At 48.2% G+C, this 19,001-nt stretch overlaps 1 protein-coding gene across 1 annotated transcript; it reads right to left on the bottom strand.

Moving 5' to 3' along the window:
- Nucleotides 1–1,041: 1,041 nt before the first annotated feature.
- C36H1orf50 (chromosome 36 C1orf50 homolog) lies at nt 1,042–18,201 on the bottom strand. The gene is made up of 5 exons (XM_078873325.1): nt 17,674–18,201; nt 14,587–14,702; nt 11,861–11,947; nt 11,226–11,357; nt 1,042–2,517 (listed from the first exon to the last, which is right to left on the bottom strand). Exons 1-5 carry the CDS (start codon nt 17,705–17,707, stop codon nt 2,206–2,208), a joined length of 681 nt encoding a protein of 226 aa, XP_078729451.1. The 5' UTR covers nt 17,708–18,201; the 3' UTR covers nt 1,042–2,205.
- Between the last annotated feature and the right edge of the window lie 800 nt (nt 18,202–19,001).

Here is a 19,001-nt window from a genome sequence, read left to right as displayed (position 1 = left end):
ACCCTACCCGGCCGGCCGGGTACGATATGGGTACGGCCGGGTACCCGTTTGCGACCCTGGTGCGGCCGGGTACGGGTAAGGAATCAAAACCCGTTTGCGACCTCTGTCCCATCGTGGCCAGCGACAGCAGCAACAGGCATCCGAGACATTGGTTGGTATTTAGCTCTTGAACCCCATTTGCCCCCTGCCATCGTGCGCAAGAATAGAATTGTAATTTATCCTGGATAGCCTCACCGCGTCCCATTAACTCCCATCGGAGGGTTGTCCTGCATTTGGATGTTCAGCCAATTGTCGTCAAAGGATTATAATTATGCTCTGATAATAGATTACAGTATATATGGAGTGTTTCACGGAGACACACACTTGAACTTGGAGGAAACACGTGTATTCTACAACCCCAACAGGGCAACTACACAACCGAGGCAGGTCAGTAATGTACTGCCTGACCCACGATGCCGAACATAACGACCGAAGAGTGAGGATACGCAGCACGGCGGGTTGATTCCAGAAGGCAGACAGCCGCGATTGCTCTCGCTACTTTCCTTTTATGCTCCCGAGCGTTGCCTCGCTCCGCCTTCGACCACGCCCCCTTCTGGATCTTACCAGAAGGTTCTCGACAGAGCATCACGTGTCCCTCAAGCCTCCCTTTAGGCCCCCTCGCTACCCTGTACCGGTCACGTGCCCTCTCGGGGTCACCCAGACTGTCATGTCCTCGCATGCCCTCTCTCTGACCGTCATCAGGACCATGCCCTCTGGGGCCCGCTTCCATGCCATACCCACTCTGGTACCAGAGAGAGGCTCAAGACGCACCGTTACCCTCGTGACAGTAGCTGGCGCTAATAGCCAGTGACGCCTTTAACGTCACTACACATATTATCAAAGCATGTCTTAAATTTCGATTTAAAGCTTTCGTGACTGCAGGGATTCATCTTCTTGGTTCTTTCGGTAAAGTCACGTAGAATGGAAATAATAGACCTGTTATTTTTATTATTTTATTATTTCCATTCTACGTGACTTTACCGAAAGAACCAAGAAAAAGCATGTCTTTTTTGCACGTTCACCACAAGTACGTGTGGTTAATACAGAACTGATTCCTTGCGAAAGGTATTTATTTGGTGTTTGTGATGGGGCTCTCGAATCGTAGCAGATCAACAGTCCGACGCCGACGATCGCCAGACTGATGCAGCCTTCAGACCTCTCCGGCGAACACCGAATTACACAAGGCACTTTACATCGGTTCGCACCGTGCGAATCTTCCGTTTTTATTAGTTTTTCGTCATGAACAATGTATGTAGGTGCAGTATTTTCATCGCTCAAGTTGTTGTATGCAGTGTATAATGTACCGTATATTTTATTGGACACTGAAATCAAGGATAGCTACGTTTTTCGTCACGGACATGGGGCCGATCGCCGGACTAGTGGCAGTCTTGGGAACATTTTTTTCCAGTTTTGCCCGATCGACCAGGGACCGCCGGATAATGTTAGGGGTCGGACAATTATGCGCCTCGGCAAGGTAAGGCAAAAACGAGTCTACCTTGGCATGTCCACATCTTTACCCTTTACCTTTACCCTTTTACCCGGTAAAAAGGGTAAATTACCTCACCTTGCCGAGGCCTACACGCGCCGGATAATGGATGATCTACTGTCATTTGATTGTAGGCACCTTGCCGCATATTATAGACGCTGCATTGTCCGCAGGTACTATGATGCACGACACACAGTTTAACACTTCTTTGATGTACATGCACAACATTATCTCGGTACACTGCATGCACTGGCGGTGGGAGAGCGGGCGATGGCGCAGTGCTGACAGTGCACTGCGTCTGTTTGCCGTGGCTAATATCGGTGCCAAGTGATAGCCGAACCGTTCCTAGGTCACGTCCGCCTTCGCCAACCGTCACTGTCGAACAGGCTTCAGTGTGGTCAAACACTCCCCCCGCCGCTGGCATGGTGTCAGAAAGCTTTTGGTCCACAATTATTTTTTCCCAAATAGGCCAATGAAGAGCAGATGCTAGTAGAGGTTCAGTACTACGGAATGGGTCACATTCCATAGTGCCATATTTAATACATTATCTTGATGTTAAATTACATTTAAGATTTAAATTTTTAACTACTGCCCGCAAAGGGGGCAAGCCAACGAGCTGCAAAAGGGGGCAGCCAAATAGCCGCATGCGGCTCCGAAGGCGCAGGTCGCCGACCCCTGCTTCAGTCCAAGCAGGCTCCTTCCTCCAAGGGCAGCCCCACGCAAGGGAAAACTCCAGGTCCTCTGGGAAACTCCGCCGAGGAGATCCCGAGCGGGTCCTCGTCGCCCGGGGACTGCAGAGACTTGAGTGCCGGCGGAAGCGACGATGTCGCCAGTGACAGGCCCGAGGGTTCGGCGATCGTGTGAGCCACGAGCTGCGTGAGCGACGAGAGTTTCGTCTCCTTCTCCTCGGCCTCGTCGGCCGGTGTCCACGACATGTCCGCCTGGAGTTTGAACGCTCCCAGGAAGTCGTGCGGGCAGCGCGATCCCCAGTCCTGTGTGGCGTCGATATAAAAAAAAAAAAAAGCATTGGCGTGGAACAAAAATAATACCGGGATTTGAACGTGAACTTTTTTTTATTCCATTGTTAAAATAAAAACAATTATTGTAAAAAAAAAATAACTCCGCCAAATGCGTTTCATCCAAATGTCGCTGTGTGGCGTCGCGCCCCTGAGATCAAGAATCGAAGTTCAAGCTCTCAGAGTGGCACGGCGCAACGAGACACCCACCCCCCCGGTCGTTCTTCACAGATGGACGGTTCGGGGTAAACTGGATGCGAACAAAACTACATCCGAGATCCACCTTCACGTCACCTCTAAAGAGGGGCAGCACTCGACACTAACCCAGCATGCTCAGTAGTGTTTCGTTGCAGTGGCAATGGAATCGATGTGCTCATTCTCCGAGCTGGAATTAAGCAGAAAAAGTAACCGCAGAACCAAATTTTACGCAATTTTTTTTGTGCGTGCAATCATTGGCCACCGGCCGAGGCCACATCAATGTGCTACCCTTGAGAACCCGGTCTAATCGCATGGTGGCTGTAACCTGAGATCGAACTCAGGATTCTACTGGACATATGTGAAGTAGAGCTTCACAGCTCATGGGATTCCTCCTTCAGGCTAAATAACGATTGTAAACAAAGATGTCTCAACTTAGCGCTCTGACCTTTGAACCACCAGGTCACCACTACCGATACTTCTTTCCTTTGACCTTTGAACCACCAGGTCACCACTACCGATACTTCTTTCCTTTGACCTTTAAACCACCAGGTCACCACTACCGATACTTCTTTCCTTTGACCTTTGAACCACCAGGTCACCACTACCGATACTTCTTTCCTTTGACCTTTGAACCACCAGGTCACCACTACAGATACTTCTTTCCTTTGACCTTTGAACCACCAGGTCACCACTACCGATACTTCTTTCCTTTGACCTTTGAACCACCAGGTCACCACTACCGATACTTCTTTCCTTTGACCTTTGAACCACCAGGTCACCACTGATACTTCTTTCCTTTGACCTTTGAACCACCAGGTCACCACTACCGATACTTCTTTCCTTTGACCTTTGAACCACCAGGTCACCACTACCGATACTTCTTTCCCGGCGGTGGGCTGAAGATGGCAGTACAGCAAATGGGTTCGTTACAACCCATCTAGGTGGACTTCAACGTAGTCTCACTTCCGCTCACGTGTTAATGCTCCTTAGAAAATGGAATTGGCTGAACGTCCTGACGGCGAACGCTCTTGAAACAACTTGAGACGGACGACGATGCTACTGCTGCTGTAGATGGTGATGCAACTGATGATGACGATTATGCTACTGCTGTTGATAGTAACTATGATGTCCAGTATGTATGTTGAGCTTCTTTCACACCGTACGTAGCCAACCGTGCTAATCGGAGGTGCGGGAAAGCACACCAAACTAAACACTAAACGAAATGAGTTTTCAACCTTCATGATTTAACAGGTCCCTGCGGGGTGGGCTGGTAGGAACGAACAAATGAATGGCTATAATAAAATGAAATGGCAATAAATGGCCGCCAATAAGTGGATGGAAACGTAGACGTAGTGGAACATAGGAAACAATAAAGTAGTAGTAACCATTGTGGAAAAAATACTAGTATTGCACAAGTATGTACCTACGTGAGTGCAGCTTGGAGCAGACACAGTGAGTAGTAACAATCTGCACGATATGCTGCACCGTCGTTTGGTGTGTACCACCCAGTGAAGTCGAGGGGGCCAAGAGGTGGGTGCAATCCCACAAGTGAAGCGGCATTCTGGACGCAATGTTTGGTGTTGAGAAGAGCAAAAATACCACAGTCGTATCCGTTTGCTTGCAACGGGACACGGCACACAACGTTTTGGGCAGGCTGCAGCTGTCCAGCGTGATTTACCAGGAGCACGGCCAGAAAGATGTTGGCAAATGTGACGAGTGGCATAGCGTTGTTTGGCTTTCCGTCTCGGCTCAACGAGTCAAGCAAAGTAACCCACGCGTCTGGACGTCCAGGGTTAACAAAGCAGAAGAGTTACCAGTGGTTGCCATTCTTGCAAATAGGCATCAACCACAGGTGGCGAGTGAAAAGGTCACCAAACCCGTGCTGGCATCGAAGAGCACGTCGGTCGTTCTCCAAGATTTGACGTGGCCAATTCGTAGGATCCTGGGAATAGGTCGCATACATGTCGGGTGAGATGACGGCGATAGTCTGGCGTTGGTCCTGAATAGCGCAGTGCATCAAAAGCTCAACAGCAGCACTCGTGAGCCAAGCGCCTGGCACCAATGAACGTTTAGTTGATTTGTACACAGGTACTCCAAAGTGCGTAAAGAGATGTGTTTGAGCTGTGTCGATTTCCAGGGCGTCAACATCGACGATGTCGGGGTTTGCAACAGTGCGAGATGTTGCCATCTTTTGCTGATTGCTCAAGTCACACTTGGGGTTTTCGAGCATGGAAACGTTGTAGCGCCGAGTAGGTTTTGGGGGTCGAGTTACATCTGTTCGAGCGCGCTTGACAGGACGCGTGATCGGCAGTTGTACGTTGACACCTGTAGATGTCCGTTTGCCTTGAACACGGGCCATAGCTGCTTTTGGGCGTCGCGGGTTTGCGAGTTCTGTTTGAATATTGTCCCTTGAACGCCAATACCCATCCCCTGCGATGTCCATTCGCCACCGTGTTGCTAAAATATTCGGTCGCAGTTTAGAAAGACGTTTAGGTTGAAAACCGAGAGACAGCGGCATGCATCGAAAAGTTTCCGACGATTGCACCCACGAGAACATTACGTAAAGAGCTCGTAGGTCAATGATGGCGCGTTGGGACTGCTTTCCGGGTGGGCTATGACGCGCGGGAACGTGTCACCTTGAGCTTTCCATGCAGTGAGGGCGAAGGCCAAGGTACATGCATGGGCTCGATACTCGACTCGTAGGTTCTTGCCCATGCGGAGGGAATGCTTTTGGGATCGCTGGATTAGTCCAATGGGAATATGCAGGACCGATTTGTCGCAAGAGAGGTTTAGGTGTGTTGGCCACGATCCAATGGACGTGCTTTGGACTTGAACTACAATGTAGTCCGGTGCGGAATGTAAGTCAATGACTTGCCCGTCTGCACGCGCTTTTATGGCACCAAGAGCAGCGTGTTCGGTCTCGATGTCGACCTATGCCAGCGACACATATTGGCATTTTGTGCCATTTGCTATGCCATACTCGACGTTGACATTTTCGTTGCAAAGGATTTGACCCGGTGCATCGAACACAAAGTAGTCAAAAAGCTCCGGATATGCGTCCTCGTTGTACACCGCGAGAGCATTGGGTATTTCGAGCTTGAGCTGTCGACGCCAACGTAGCACTGGAGTATTGTTGGACGCCGCGAAGATAGCAGCCATTGCCCCGTTTGTGACACTCCGATCGGTGTTACTTGTCGTTAGGACCACAGAGTTCGTTGTCCATTCAACGCTTTGGGCCACCTCATCCGCCGTCAGTGCACGCGTAAGAGCTTGAAGCAATGGGTCCGTCATGGGCTTATAGGACGACATGTCTTTCGACCATCGCGATCCAACGGGGTAATTCAGAGGGAGTGCCCGGAAAAGCTCCAACAGCTTTTGATGACCCGGGTCTTTTGCAGCTCGCATTTGCTGGGTGATGTCGAAGACGGGAAATTGGGCAAAAAGACTGCGAGCCTGGGCAGAGTCACTGTTTGCGTTTCCGTACATGGCGCGATACAAATCTTGACCAGCTCCCGCCACCGGTAGCTGCACAAAATCGCCACTGAGAAGTATAGAGATGCCGCCAAATGGCAACTCTCGGTCATAGATCGATCTGAGGCGGGTGTCCATGAGAACGAGATAGTTAGCAGGAAACATGCTGACTTCGTCAATACACACTATTGCGAGACGGTTGCCACCCAAAGACCTCGCAATAGCATCCATTTGCCGTCCCGCAGTTAAATTTGGCTGGTGCGCCTTGAAGACCATGTGGAATGTGCGTCCGTTGGGAAGCTTTATGGCCCCCGCGCCGGTCGGGCAGCAGTTGACCTGGACTTTGTTGTTATGCTCGTGCTCGCGCTGCAAATGGTTGATGATGAACGACTTTCCAGTTCCACCACCGGCGTGCATGAGACACAGCTTCTGGCCGGCGTCGTCCATGATGAATTTTACAATCGCGAGCTGCGCCTCGGTTAAAGAACTGCGGGCGACGGGTGGTGAAGCATGCAACGAGTTGGTATCCGCGGAAGGTCCATTCCCACCGAGCAATGAATCCGACCCCGTGGCAGTGGCATCCGAAATTGTCATGCTGTGGATTGATTTGCATATCACCAAAAGATCGGGGGCGGTGCTGGTGGCAGAATGATGGTCTTGGTACACGATAGAAGAATCCGGGACACATGAAGCTGCTGCATGTGGGCACAAAGAGCCATGTATCGCAGGCGCTGTCGATTTACAAGCGACGCAGTGCTGCAGTTCCAATCGTTGAAAAGCTGACATAGTCCATCGCTGCAATGATCCATAGTCGCAGCCATGTTATGGACCCTCCATGGTGTGAGCAGAGCCATGATGTATTTGGCGAGCTCGTCCATGTCTTTGTACCACCGGAGCTGCGCTGAATCCTCGTCAGGCTTGTTAACGGGAAATAGTGGTGGGTGGGATCCAGCTAGCATCGCCGTCTTCATTTTCGTCCGGATGACGCCGTCATAGTGATCAAAGAGCTTGTGGCCGCTGCCAAGAGGAAAGGTTCTGCGCGAAGGGCGCCCACGGCCAGAGTACTCTTCCCCAGGCTTCCTTTTTGGTACTAGCTCAACGATGCACTCGAGCTCGAGCTGTGAAAAAGCTTGAAAGTGCTGGCCTCGGTGTGCGTACGACTCTGCTTGCGAAAGAAAAAATCGCTTGTCCCCAATGACGTAAGCCGCAGTACCCCCACAGAAATCCGCGCTCTTCTCGTTGCAGTCAACTGATGCGATGAGCTCGTCCAAGCACGCCTCGGCGTAAAGGTGGTCATTGCGCACCTCAGTCGACTGTGACGTATCGACTTGCACATCATCCTTTGCCTTGAGGCAATGAGCAATGTAGGCAATGTTCTCGTTGGCAAAGACGTATCGGAAAGACTCACTGGTGATGTGAGACGTGTGTCCCAAAAGTGCGTAGGCCATCAAGGGTAGAGACCATTGTGCTCCGCCCGAGAATGCGTTCACAGTGCGAGTAGCCAAATGTTTGCCGGTCCGCCGTTTCGTACCACTGTCGTCTGCTCGACTTGGATGGGCGTGAATTTCATCGACTGCGGCAAGCAAGAACGCAGTTGCCTGCCGCAGTTCAGCTGTTCCTTTTGTCATGTAGGAAGCTTCGTATTCTTCGACAGCCTCGCCCGCGTCTTGACCACTGATAATCGAGGAGTTGTTGTGGCACCCGAGCAGGTTGGTTGCGATGTTGTTAGTTTCAACAAACATAGCGTCTTGCTCTGGACGGTGCAACTCCCAAACAATCGGTCCCCGTAAATGAGGCCGCAGCAGGACACCATTGAGGTGGTTCAATGGCCATTCGAGGAACTGAATCGTTGCGGCGTCAATTTCGCAGCCCTCGATGTCACATCGGATGCCCTTGCTGATGTCTTCGTTTTTGTGCATCGTGAGAAGAAGAGGACAGCTAGGACGATCGTGCACTCCGTGTCCCATGCTCAGTCTGCACATATATTTGCCACGTTTTCCTTTCTCACACGTGAACCCATGGCTGTGCCATCCTGTGAGGATCGCTTTGCGCTCGGCGACTTCAACGAAGGCTTCATAGTCCGAGGCAGGAGGCACTGCAATTTCGGCAGCACGAGGTTTTGGGACCTCGTGTGCCTCGAACTCACGTAACCAGTCGTGGGTGGCCAAAGAAACGTGCGTGCATGATGTGCTCGCAAGATACGCCCAGGCTGCGTCTTTCAGGTTGTCAGGCGCGACTGCAAGCCGAGTGAGTAGCGAAGGTTCTAGGCAGGAGGAGTAGAGCGCCATGTGCCAATGCAAGCGGCCACCCAACTGTGGCTCCACAATGGCGTTGAAAGCCGAGACGACGCCATAAGCTCCACGCTCACGTTGTGTGTAGTTGCGACTGACGCGAGTTGTTGCCGTAGCAGGGCAACGGATAACATCATGCAAAAGAACCTGCTGTTTTCGCAGGAAGGAAAGTGCGACCAGCATGGGATTCTGACCCGTCAGATGTAGTCGACCACCAGGACCGTCGGTCACATCATTGGGCAAGTCCGATCGAGAAGTTTCTTCTTGCTGCGATTTTTGAACCGATGCATTCCAGTGCTCGTCTCGCAAGATCGTCACGCGCAATGTTGTCAAATCCTCGAACTCGGAGGGTGCCAAAGTGATGAAATGGAGCCCAACGCCATAACAATAGCGCATAGACAGCAGTTTCGGACGCGTTGCGGCACGCTCAAATGGGCTGAAGGGGACAGTGGATCCCACCATCGAGAGAACTTTGCATATTTTGGCGTTCAGGACTTTCGCCTCCCGAGTCAACGGGTTGTCTCGAGCCCGAGCAAGAGTCTTACGAAAGGATTGCAGATTTGCGAGGTCTCCGAGGCTTTCGAGCGTCTTAGAATTTTTCGTTCCAATGGAAGCCGCTTTGCGAATACAGGCGTGTCGTTGCTTTTGGTTGAACGCTGTAGAAATCCAAAGAGGGTCCTCAAAGCGTCCATCGTAGAATCAGCCTAGGTGCCGATGAAAGCTCACGGTCATTGGTCCTTTGGGCACACCTTTGCCCAGCATGAAGAGCGTGGGAAATGCCCCCATCAATATCTCGTCGTTTTCGTCCCACTCCACAAGCGGTGTTCCGCGCCGCGACACGGCAACAACAGGCCTGATCTTTTCTCGGGGAGGTTTCGTAGACGGGGCGTCATCAGGCTGCACGATTTGCACCAAAGCATCCAGCGCCAGATTTCGACCAAGAGGTACGAGGGTTTGGGTCTGAAAAACAGCAGAGTGTACTAGTACGACTGGTGCCTTGTCGTCGAGGACGGGTGTCGCCTCATCTTCGCGGTCCAGCTCGTTGCTCAAGTCGGCCACACCCTTTTCGTCGTAAGCAATTGCCTCATCTTCGATTAGCGCCCCGAGTTCCATCAGCTTCGACTGCGTTGATGTCGAGTCGTCCACAGTGACATCCACAAACGATGGGTGCTGCAGCTGTTTCCAAACCCGAAGCCACGCGTAAGCCCCGTGGACATCGGTATCGTACAAAGCACGAAACTTGCCACAGATTTTGCGCCACTGATCACGAGGGCCAAGGAATGTGATGTGTGGACGGCGCTTGACGTCAACAACAGGAAGCGTTTTCGCGACTTAAACTGGACCGTCACTTGGAAAGCAAATACTACATCCCGTCGAGTGATGTGGGCGCACCAAAACGTTTATGTTAAAGTTGCGCACAGGCACAACTGCGCTCAAGGTCGTCGCATTGAGGTGCGGCATCGCCGATTGGCGGCCGTAGTCATGTCCGGAAGCAATGCTGTACTCATGAGACAATGGGTTGGCAGCGCATGTCGTGCACAGAGTGATCGCATGAATGTCATAAACCAAGTCGGGGTTCAAGTGGTAGCAGCGTCGATTCCACCGCAGAACGGAAAGATGCGCAAAAACAACATCCGCTGGCATGCTGTTGAGTTGCTGCATCTGCTGCAATGTCAAATGGAACGCATCATGCAGCCCCACGATATCGAGCTGGACATGAGGGAATGTAACATTGTTAAACATTAACTCCCTTTGACACACGCGGGGGTACGATACGAAGGGAGAGTTTGAGGCCTAGTTCTAGGCTTTAGGCCTAGCTGTAGGCTTTAGGCCGCTGTGAGTTATTTTTTAATTTCAAAGTTTTAATTAAAAGCTATCTCAGGGAATTATAAGGGAATGTTACACTTGTTTAGCCAGGAAAGCCTCACTGAGTCTAAAGGTTTTTGTAGGGTCATGCCAAGTGTTTTCAGTAGGGGGCGATGTTGCTACACGTAATCGGACATCGGACGGACGATATAATCTATTGTAGGCTGGTTCACTTCGTTCCTACCAGTACAAGTGCCTATAGCTCCAGTGGCTTCCTAATATCGGAAGAGCATTTTTGTCCATCCCCTGCACCTCCGATTTTTGTCCTTCCCCCGCACCTTCGATTAGCACGTATGGCTACGTGCGGTGCGAAAGAACTTCAAACATGAATACATACAGACGGCTGCACAAGCGCACAGGAAAGCGTGCGATGCGGTAACTGTCTTTTGATATGGCTGATGATGCTGATGTTATCTTATCATACATTTGCATAGCGTCTTAAGCAAGGCGCTGTACAGTGAACTAACTACAAGGTCGTTGTGGCGCGATGAAACGTGATCATTGGACGGGATATATGGAAGAGAGGTGCTGGTGACGATGCGTGGAATAAACGAATATGGAAATGAGATGAGTGGATCGATGGTGGGCGATCCTGCTGCTGCTATTGATGATGATGCTGCTGATGATGCCGCTGCTGCTGATATTGATGATGATGGTGATGCTGCTGCTGATATTGATGATGATGATGCTGCTGTGATGCTGCTGCTGCTGCTGATGATGGTGATGCTGCTGCTGCTGATATTGATGATGCTGCTGTGATGCTCCTCCTGCTGCTGCTGCTACTGATATTGATGATGATGATGCTGCTGTGATGTTCCTCCTGCCGCTGATGATGCCGCTGCTCCTATTGGCTGTGACCTGAGGGGAGAGGATGGAGAAGTACTGCTGCCCGCTCTCGCGCTGGTACAGGAAGTAGGTGCTGCCCGGTTTCTTGACGACGTTGCAGGCGGCGCGGTGCAGATCAGCGTCGCGCACCGTCTCCTCCAGCACCTGGCGCGATGGGGGGAGCATGGACGTGAGTGACACGGCGTGAGTGACACGGCGTGAGCGACACGGCGTGAGTGACACGGCACGGGCAGCACGGCCGAAAAGATGAGCAACGCCAACAACAGATCAGCAACATCAACAGATGAGCAACACCGACTCAGGCAATGTATGTAAGTGTGTGTGTGTATATGTTGAACATCCTAACGAAGAACGCTCTTGAAACGACTTGAGACTGACGATGCTGCTGTCGACTGTGATGCAACTTCTGATGATGTTGGTAATGCAACTGATGATGATGTCATAGACGCTACTGCTGTTGATAATGACTGTGTTGATGATGTACGTATGTTGAACTTCCTTTGTACCGTACGTAGTCAACTGCGCATCTGAGATGACTGGCAGGTGCTAGATCCCACACACACACAAACACACGCATGCATGTGCTATTACCATCATAATTGGTGAATTCATTGCGGTTGTGAGGTCACGAGGCGATGGTGTCTCACCGTGCGCGCCTGCTCCTGGAGGTACCGGATGTTGTCGGCTATCACCGACAGCTTGTTACACGCGTTCGCGCGGATGAACTCGTCAGCCTGTACAAGGTAAAAAATTAACCCGTAAAAACAAAGTTTTTCACTATAAATCCTTTATATGCGTGGCGGCTAGAGTCCTCTCGTCCTCTGACTTGAGATGGCTGCCACCTATGGGTCAGATGATTGCCTGGCAGCATTAAGCAATTGGTAATTAAATATATATATATTTTTTCCTAAAAAGTGTAAAATTTTGCACATTTTTTTTCACGAAAATTAATTGTCACGCACAACGAGTCTGTGTGCAAAATGTCCGCTCGATTGGATCACGGGAAGTGGGTTAAAAAACGACCGAAAGATTTGCACGGTCGTAAGCGCGCAAGCAAGCAAGCGAACTTAATATAAAGGATTTAAATAAAAAACGACCGAAAGATTTGTACGGTCGTAAGCGCGCAAGCAAGCAAGCGAACTTAATATAAAGGATTTAAAAAGACAAAGATCCCCCGCTTAGCATTTAACAGAGCTGTTGAGGGCTGAGCGTGGTTAGCAGGCACCTACGAAGGCCGGCATGGCGCACGAGGTGGTGGTGGTAGTGTGGTCAACACCAAACGCGGCCGCCTCTGTCTCTTCAGTGCTGATGTTTACACATGATTTCGATTTAAAGCTTCTTTCGTGACTGCAGGGATTCATCTTCTTGGTTCTTTCGGTAAAGTCACGTAGAATGGAAATAATAAAATAATAAAAATAAAACATAATAAAATAATTATCACGACGTTTCGGCCACAACGCAAGCAGCCGTCATCAGGTGGAGAGCAGGTCTGTCGGAGGACGGCTGCTTGCGTTGTGGCCGAAACGTCGTGAGAATTATTCGATTCTGTTTTATTTTAATTATTTTATTATTTCCATTCTACGTGACTTTACCGAAAGAACCAAGAAGATTTACACATGATATTTACACGTCAGAACTGTGCTGAGTCGACCTAGGGGAGGCCCAGGACCAGTTCCAATTTACCGCCGCCGTGATTGGTCGTCAACGGGAATCAAAGTCGGGTCCGCCAGGGTCCATAGTGCAGCGTGCTCCAACAGCGGCACCACCGCTCCCCACGTGTTTAGACCAGAAGAATCAGGCGGGCAATTCAACCAATCGGTGGGGTCCGCGACGTGGGTCACGTGACCATCAGTGATTGGCCAGTGGTGATGGACCTACACCAGAAGACAGTAGCGACTACGGCTGCTGCTGCTACTTCTGTTGGTGCACTTTCTGTTTTAACTATTGCTGCTAAGACGCATTCTCAGTCTCGAAGCCACTGGAGTTGTAAACTTTTAGATAATCGAAGTTGAAAACTCGTTTCTTTTTGTGTTTAGTTTGTTGTCCTTCCCCGCACCTCCCGATTAACACGGTTGGCTACGTACGGTGTGAAAGAAGCTCAACATACATGCTGGACATCATAGTTACTATCAACAGCAGTAGCATAATCGTCATCATCAGTTGCATCCCCATCTACAGCAGCAGAAGCGTTCGCCGTCAGGACTTTCAGCCAATTCAACATACATACAGTACATACATGATGTTAATCTGAGGATATGCAGTACATATTACCGGTTGGATTAGCCACAGTTAATCAACATATGTGAACCTACATAGGCATGCAATTAAACAGTGTATTACTTGATAGTAGGCTTCCAAGCAGCACTAAGCCTGCAGCTATCAAAACGGTACAAATATTTTTACTTCTCTAAATTTTAATATATTCTGTAATTAGCCTTGGCCAGTATTAATTAGTTTTAGACAAAACAACATTATCAAAGTCAATTGAATGTCCATGTTGGCACGCATGGTCTGTAACTGCCGACAGTCGTATTTGTGAGTATTTGCTGTTATTGTCTTCTACTGCTACTGCTATTTTTAAACTATAATAATGTTTTATTTTATTTTACCAGGTAAGGCCCTCTGAGCTCTTTTTAAATCCTTTATATTAAGTTCGCTTGCTTGCTTAGGACCGTGCAAATCTTTCGGTCGTTTTTTAACCCGCTTCCCGTGATCCAATCGAGCTGACATTTTCCACACAGACTCGTTGTGCGTGACAATTAATGTTCGTGAAAATTTTTTTCCAAAATTTTACACTTTTTAGGACAAAAACATTATATTTAATTACCAATTGCTTAATGCTGCCATGCAATCATCTGACCCATAGGTGGCAGCCATCTCAAGCCAGAGGACGAGAGGACTCTAGCCGCCACGCATATATAGGATTTATAGTGAAAAACTTTGTTTTTACGGGTTATACTTGTTCAGTATCTGCCTGGACACAAATGATAGCTCAACGAAGCGGCTTATCCACGTGGAAATTTCTAACGGACAAAATACTCTAAATGCATTTTTGTTAAATGCGGAGGGAAAAACCGGAGGACCCGGAGAAAAATCCACGCGACCACGGCGAGAAAGACACGCAAACTCCAAATACACAGCAGCAGGCGTCAGGGTCGGAATCGAACCCACGACCTCCTGCATACCAGACGAGGTAGTTAACATCTCCTAGCCACCATGGCACCCAATTGCTGCTGCTACTGGTGCTGCTGCTACTGTTGCTGCTACTCCTTCCTGCTGTGCTTTAATGACTGCTGCTACTACTACTAGTACTCATCCTGCAACTGCTACTACTGTGTCCTGCTCCGAGCACTGCTGCTGCTGCTGCACACACCTTCTGCACCTGCTGCGCCAGGGCGACAAGGTCCATGGGGTCCCCCGAGCGGTTTGTGTGGTACGAGCTCACGAGCCGCACCCCACGTGGGCAGGCGGAGGTCTCCACCAGGTGAACTGAGACACCCACAACATCAATATCACCATCATTACCAACATCATCATCACCACCACCACCAGCATCGCCATCATTACCAACATCACCATCATTACCAACATCATCACCCCACCACCAGCATCACGATATCAACACAAGCCGCACCCCACGTGGGCGCACGGAGGTCTCCACCAGGCGAACTGAGGACAACAACAACAACATCACCATCATTACCATCATTATCAACATCATCACCATCACGATATCAACACGAGCCGCACCCCACGTGGGCAGGCGGAAGTCTCCACCAGGCGAACTGAGGACAACAACATCACCATCATCACCACCATCACCACCATCACGATATCAACACAAGCTGCACCCCACGTGGGCAGGCGGAGGTCTCCACCAGGCGAACTGAGACACCCACAACATCACCATCATTACCAACATCATCATCATCACCAACACCACCACCAGCATCACCATCACGATATCAACACGAGTCGCACCCCACTGGGACAGGTGGAGGTCTCTACCAGGCCTGAGACAACAACATCACCATCATTACCAACATCATCATCATCACCACCACCACCATCACGATATCAACACAAGCTGTACCCCACGTGGGCACACGGAGGTCTCCACCAGGCGAACTGAGACACCCACAACAACATCATTACCAACATCATCACCTCAATCGCCTCCTTCAAGAGACACTTAAGAACGTACCTTTATAACCACGTGCTTTCGAGCGACTCTGAGCTTGGCTACGCGCACCTCTGAGTTGCGGCCGTTACGTCCGCAAATTTGCGCGCGTTACAAATTGCATTGTTATTAGTGAGCCTTACCTGGTAAAATATAAAAAAACGTTGTTTTGTCATCCCTACGAATACAGCTGGCACTGTGCAGTGATTGACAACTCTGTGGTGAGCACGCAAACAATAACCGTGCTCTGATCACACGGCATTGTCTCTGCAACTGATTGTTCTACAGCAGAGACGGCGGCCTTCCTGAGGGCCTCGTCTCAACCGGTGATGGACCAGAGAACGCCAAAAGGCGAACAGCACAGGGAGAATGCCACTAGATTCTTGGTTCTTTCGGTAAAGTCACGTAGAAGGGAAATAATAAAATAATTAAAATAAAACATAATAAAAGTGCTCACGACGTTTCGGCCACAACGCAAGCAGCCGTCCTCAGGTGAAGAACAGGGCTGTCGGAAAGACAGCGTCCTAATGAAACACTGCCAAGCTTGGCAGCGTATCTTAAGCTTAGAGTAGGGGCATCTCTTCAGAAAGGCGAGAGACTCCATCAGTTGAGCCTTCTTATCTCGGAGTTTGTTGAAGGATCTCAAAGTTTTGTGGAATCCCTCCCCGTAGAGGCGGTTACATTTCGATGTAAAGCTTTCGTGACTGCAGGGATTCATCTTCTTGGTTCTTTCGGTAAAGTCACGTAGAAGGGAAATAATAAAATAATAAAAATAAAACATAATAAAATAATTCTCACGACGTTTCGGCCACAACGCAAGCAGCCGTCCTCAGGTGAAGACCAGGTCTGTCGGGGAGACAGCGTCTGAGGACGGCTGCTTGCGTTGTGGCCGATACGTCGTGAGAATTATTTTATTGTGTAAAATTTCTATTATTTTATTATTTCCCTTCTACGTGACTTTACCGAAAGAACCAAGAAGATGAATCCCTGCAGTCACGAAAGCTGAGCAGCTACAACCATTGGGGGCCCTTTCTTGCCGGTATCAAAGAATAAGTTTTACCCAAAGATGTTCAAACCCCAAACAGAAACCTTTTCTCAAAGGAACCAAACAATAACCACACGCGATACGCATGGTGAGCATGCAAACAAAAACATGCTGCTTGCTAAAGGTGTCTGTTTGGCGTTTGAACATCTTAAACGCCCCATGTAGTATTGCCAGAAAGGGTAAAAAACCTATTATTGTACTAACACCACCATTGCACGTATTTATTTGCAGTGACTTGCTTAGGGGCCGTACATAAATGACGTCACGCGGCGATTTTGGACGATTTTTGACCCCCCCCCCTCCCCTTCGTTACACGGCGTCACAAAAAGTGAGACCTCCCCCTCAAATGACGTCACAAAGCTCTGCCCCCCCCCCAAAATATATAAAACATGCTTCAAATTGCTTTAAACTATTGTCATTGTAGCGCGTATTTAATATGGCGCTGCACTCTGATGTTGTAGGAGAAAACATTTATTAATTGATTTATTTTCATTTATTATAATTTTTTTTACCTACGTGACTTTACCGAAAAAACCTAAGAGTGTGAATCCTTGCAGGCACGAAAGCTTCAAATCTAGAATTTATTAATACGTCTATTTAATTAAGTAGAACGTGTTGTCTATATTAATTTAAAGTTGCGCTTTTTGATGCGATGTCACATTTACCACCCTCCCTCCCCCTAGGTGCGTGACGTCATTTATGAACGACCCCTTTCCTATACTTAGCACCCCACATCGCTGTTTGTTGTCGTTCTAACGTGCAGACCCCCCCCCCCCCACCGTCTCGACTGGACTTTCCGTGAGTAAAGAGCTTAATAGCTTATCGGATTAAGAGCCAGGCTAATGATACCGATGCACTCGCAAACTCTTATCAGTGTTAGCAGCACGGCGAATCACGAATTGCCGTTGCTAATGTTGGCACGTGATATTATGAGATTATAATGAGATTCATATTTTTAGGTTTTTTTCGGTAAAGTCACGTAGGTAAAACAATTACAATTAATAAAAGTTAAATTAAAATAAAATAAAAATCACGACGTTTCGGAGGCAACACAAGCTTCCGTCTTCAGGTGGAACATTTTTATTTTACTTTTATTAATTTTAATGTTTTACCTACGTGACTTTACCGAAAAAACCCAAGAAAATGAATCGTTGCAGTCACGAAAGCTTCAAATCTAGAAAGATATAGAGATGAGCGTCGGATTTAACCTTCTTTGTCTTAAAAAGGTGTCTCACCTGTGGCGTCGGCTTTCTTCGCGTCCAACGCCATCGTGATGTTGCCGAGGGGTGCTTTTTAAAGGTCCCTTAACTTCTCGGCAAAATAACAACGCGAACTCCGTGGAACGTTGGATTCTTGTGTCCGTGTGTGTGGCTAGACGTTTCGGGGCCTAAGACTAACCTGTGGCAGGAACACCAACCTGTGCGCGAATTTAATTGTTCGGACGGCAAAATGACCGCTTCGTGACAGCAACACATTAGTAGGATGACAACATCGAACACAACTGATGATTATCATACGAAGATTTGACTTCGGGGCTTGTTGTTGTTACAGCATTGGGTTACACCATACACTTGTGTAACTGCGGTACAGTCCGCTGTACAGTATAAAACGTACTATTAAAACACGTTAAACAATTCACAAAGTGCGTGGATGACTGCGCGCTTAAACGTACTGTGTAACTGTGTTAAAAACTTTGGTTGTGCTATGACGAGGTGTTGCCTTGCAATGAATCAGCCCGATCAGTCAACACCAACTCTGCCCGAGCACAAATGAGCTGTGGACCCCAGCGCCCGTTGGTTTTATACAAACCTCGCTTCACATTTACCACTGCGGATAAGAGCAGCGGCCAATCAGCTGCGCGACGTTTCTTTATTATAGCCAATCGCGGCCAAGCTCACGACTTATCTGTATTACGGAATATAATTGTACTTGGGAAGGGATGGAGGTGTCTTTGTCGGTGCCTGTTGTGAGGTGTTGCCTCCGAAACGTCGTGATTTTTGTTTTTATTTTTTTTATTTTATTTTACTTTCTACGTGACTTTACCGAAAAAACCTAAGAAGATAATTAGGAGATTTCGTAACTGCAGGAATTACTCTTACTCTTTGGTTATTTCGGTAAAGTAAAGTATAAAGAGAAATTAATACATTAAATAATAAATGTTATTATTTAATCTTTGGTTATTTCGGTGAAGTAAAGTATAAAGATAAATTAATACATTAAATAATAAATGTTATTATTTAATCTTTGGTTCTTTCGGTAAAGTAAAGTATAAAGAGAAATTAATACATTAAATAATAAATGTTATTATTTAATCTTTGGTTATTTCGGTAAAGTAAAGTATAAAGAGAAATTAATACATTAAATAATAAATGTTATTATTTAATCTTTGGTTCTTTCGGTAAAGTAAAGTATAAAGAGAAATTAATACCTTAAATAATAAATGTTATTATTTAATCTTTGGTTATTTAGGTAAAGTAAAGTATAAAGAGAAATTAATACATTAAATAATAAATGTTATTATTTAATCTTTGGTTATTTAGGTAAAGTAAAGTATAAAGAGAAA

Source organism: Lampetra fluviatilis, chromosome 36, assembly GCF_964198595.1.
Source record: "Lampetra fluviatilis chromosome 36, kcLamFluv1.1, whole genome shotgun sequence".
Taxonomy (NCBI): Eukaryota; Metazoa; Chordata; class Hyperoartia; order Petromyzontiformes; family Petromyzontidae; genus Lampetra; species Lampetra fluviatilis.
The sequence above is the reverse complement of the archived record's forward strand: the minus strand, read 5'-3'. Positions and strand labels throughout refer to the sequence as shown.

Excerpts from the sequence above, each read along its gene's own strand:
- C36H1orf50 (XM_078873325.1), bottom strand. The coding sequence starts at position 17,707 with ATGGCGTTGGACGCGAAGAAAGCCGACGCCACAG. Across the intron at positions 14,703-17,673 it reads GAAGAAAGCCGACGCCACAG|TTCACCTGGTGGAGACCTCC; the intron begins GTGAGACACCTT and ends TGGGTGTCTCAG. Across the intron at positions 11,948-14,586 it reads TGGCGCAGCAGGTGCAGAAG|GCTGACGAGTTCATCCGCGC; the intron begins GTGTGTGCAGCA and ends TACCTTGTACAG.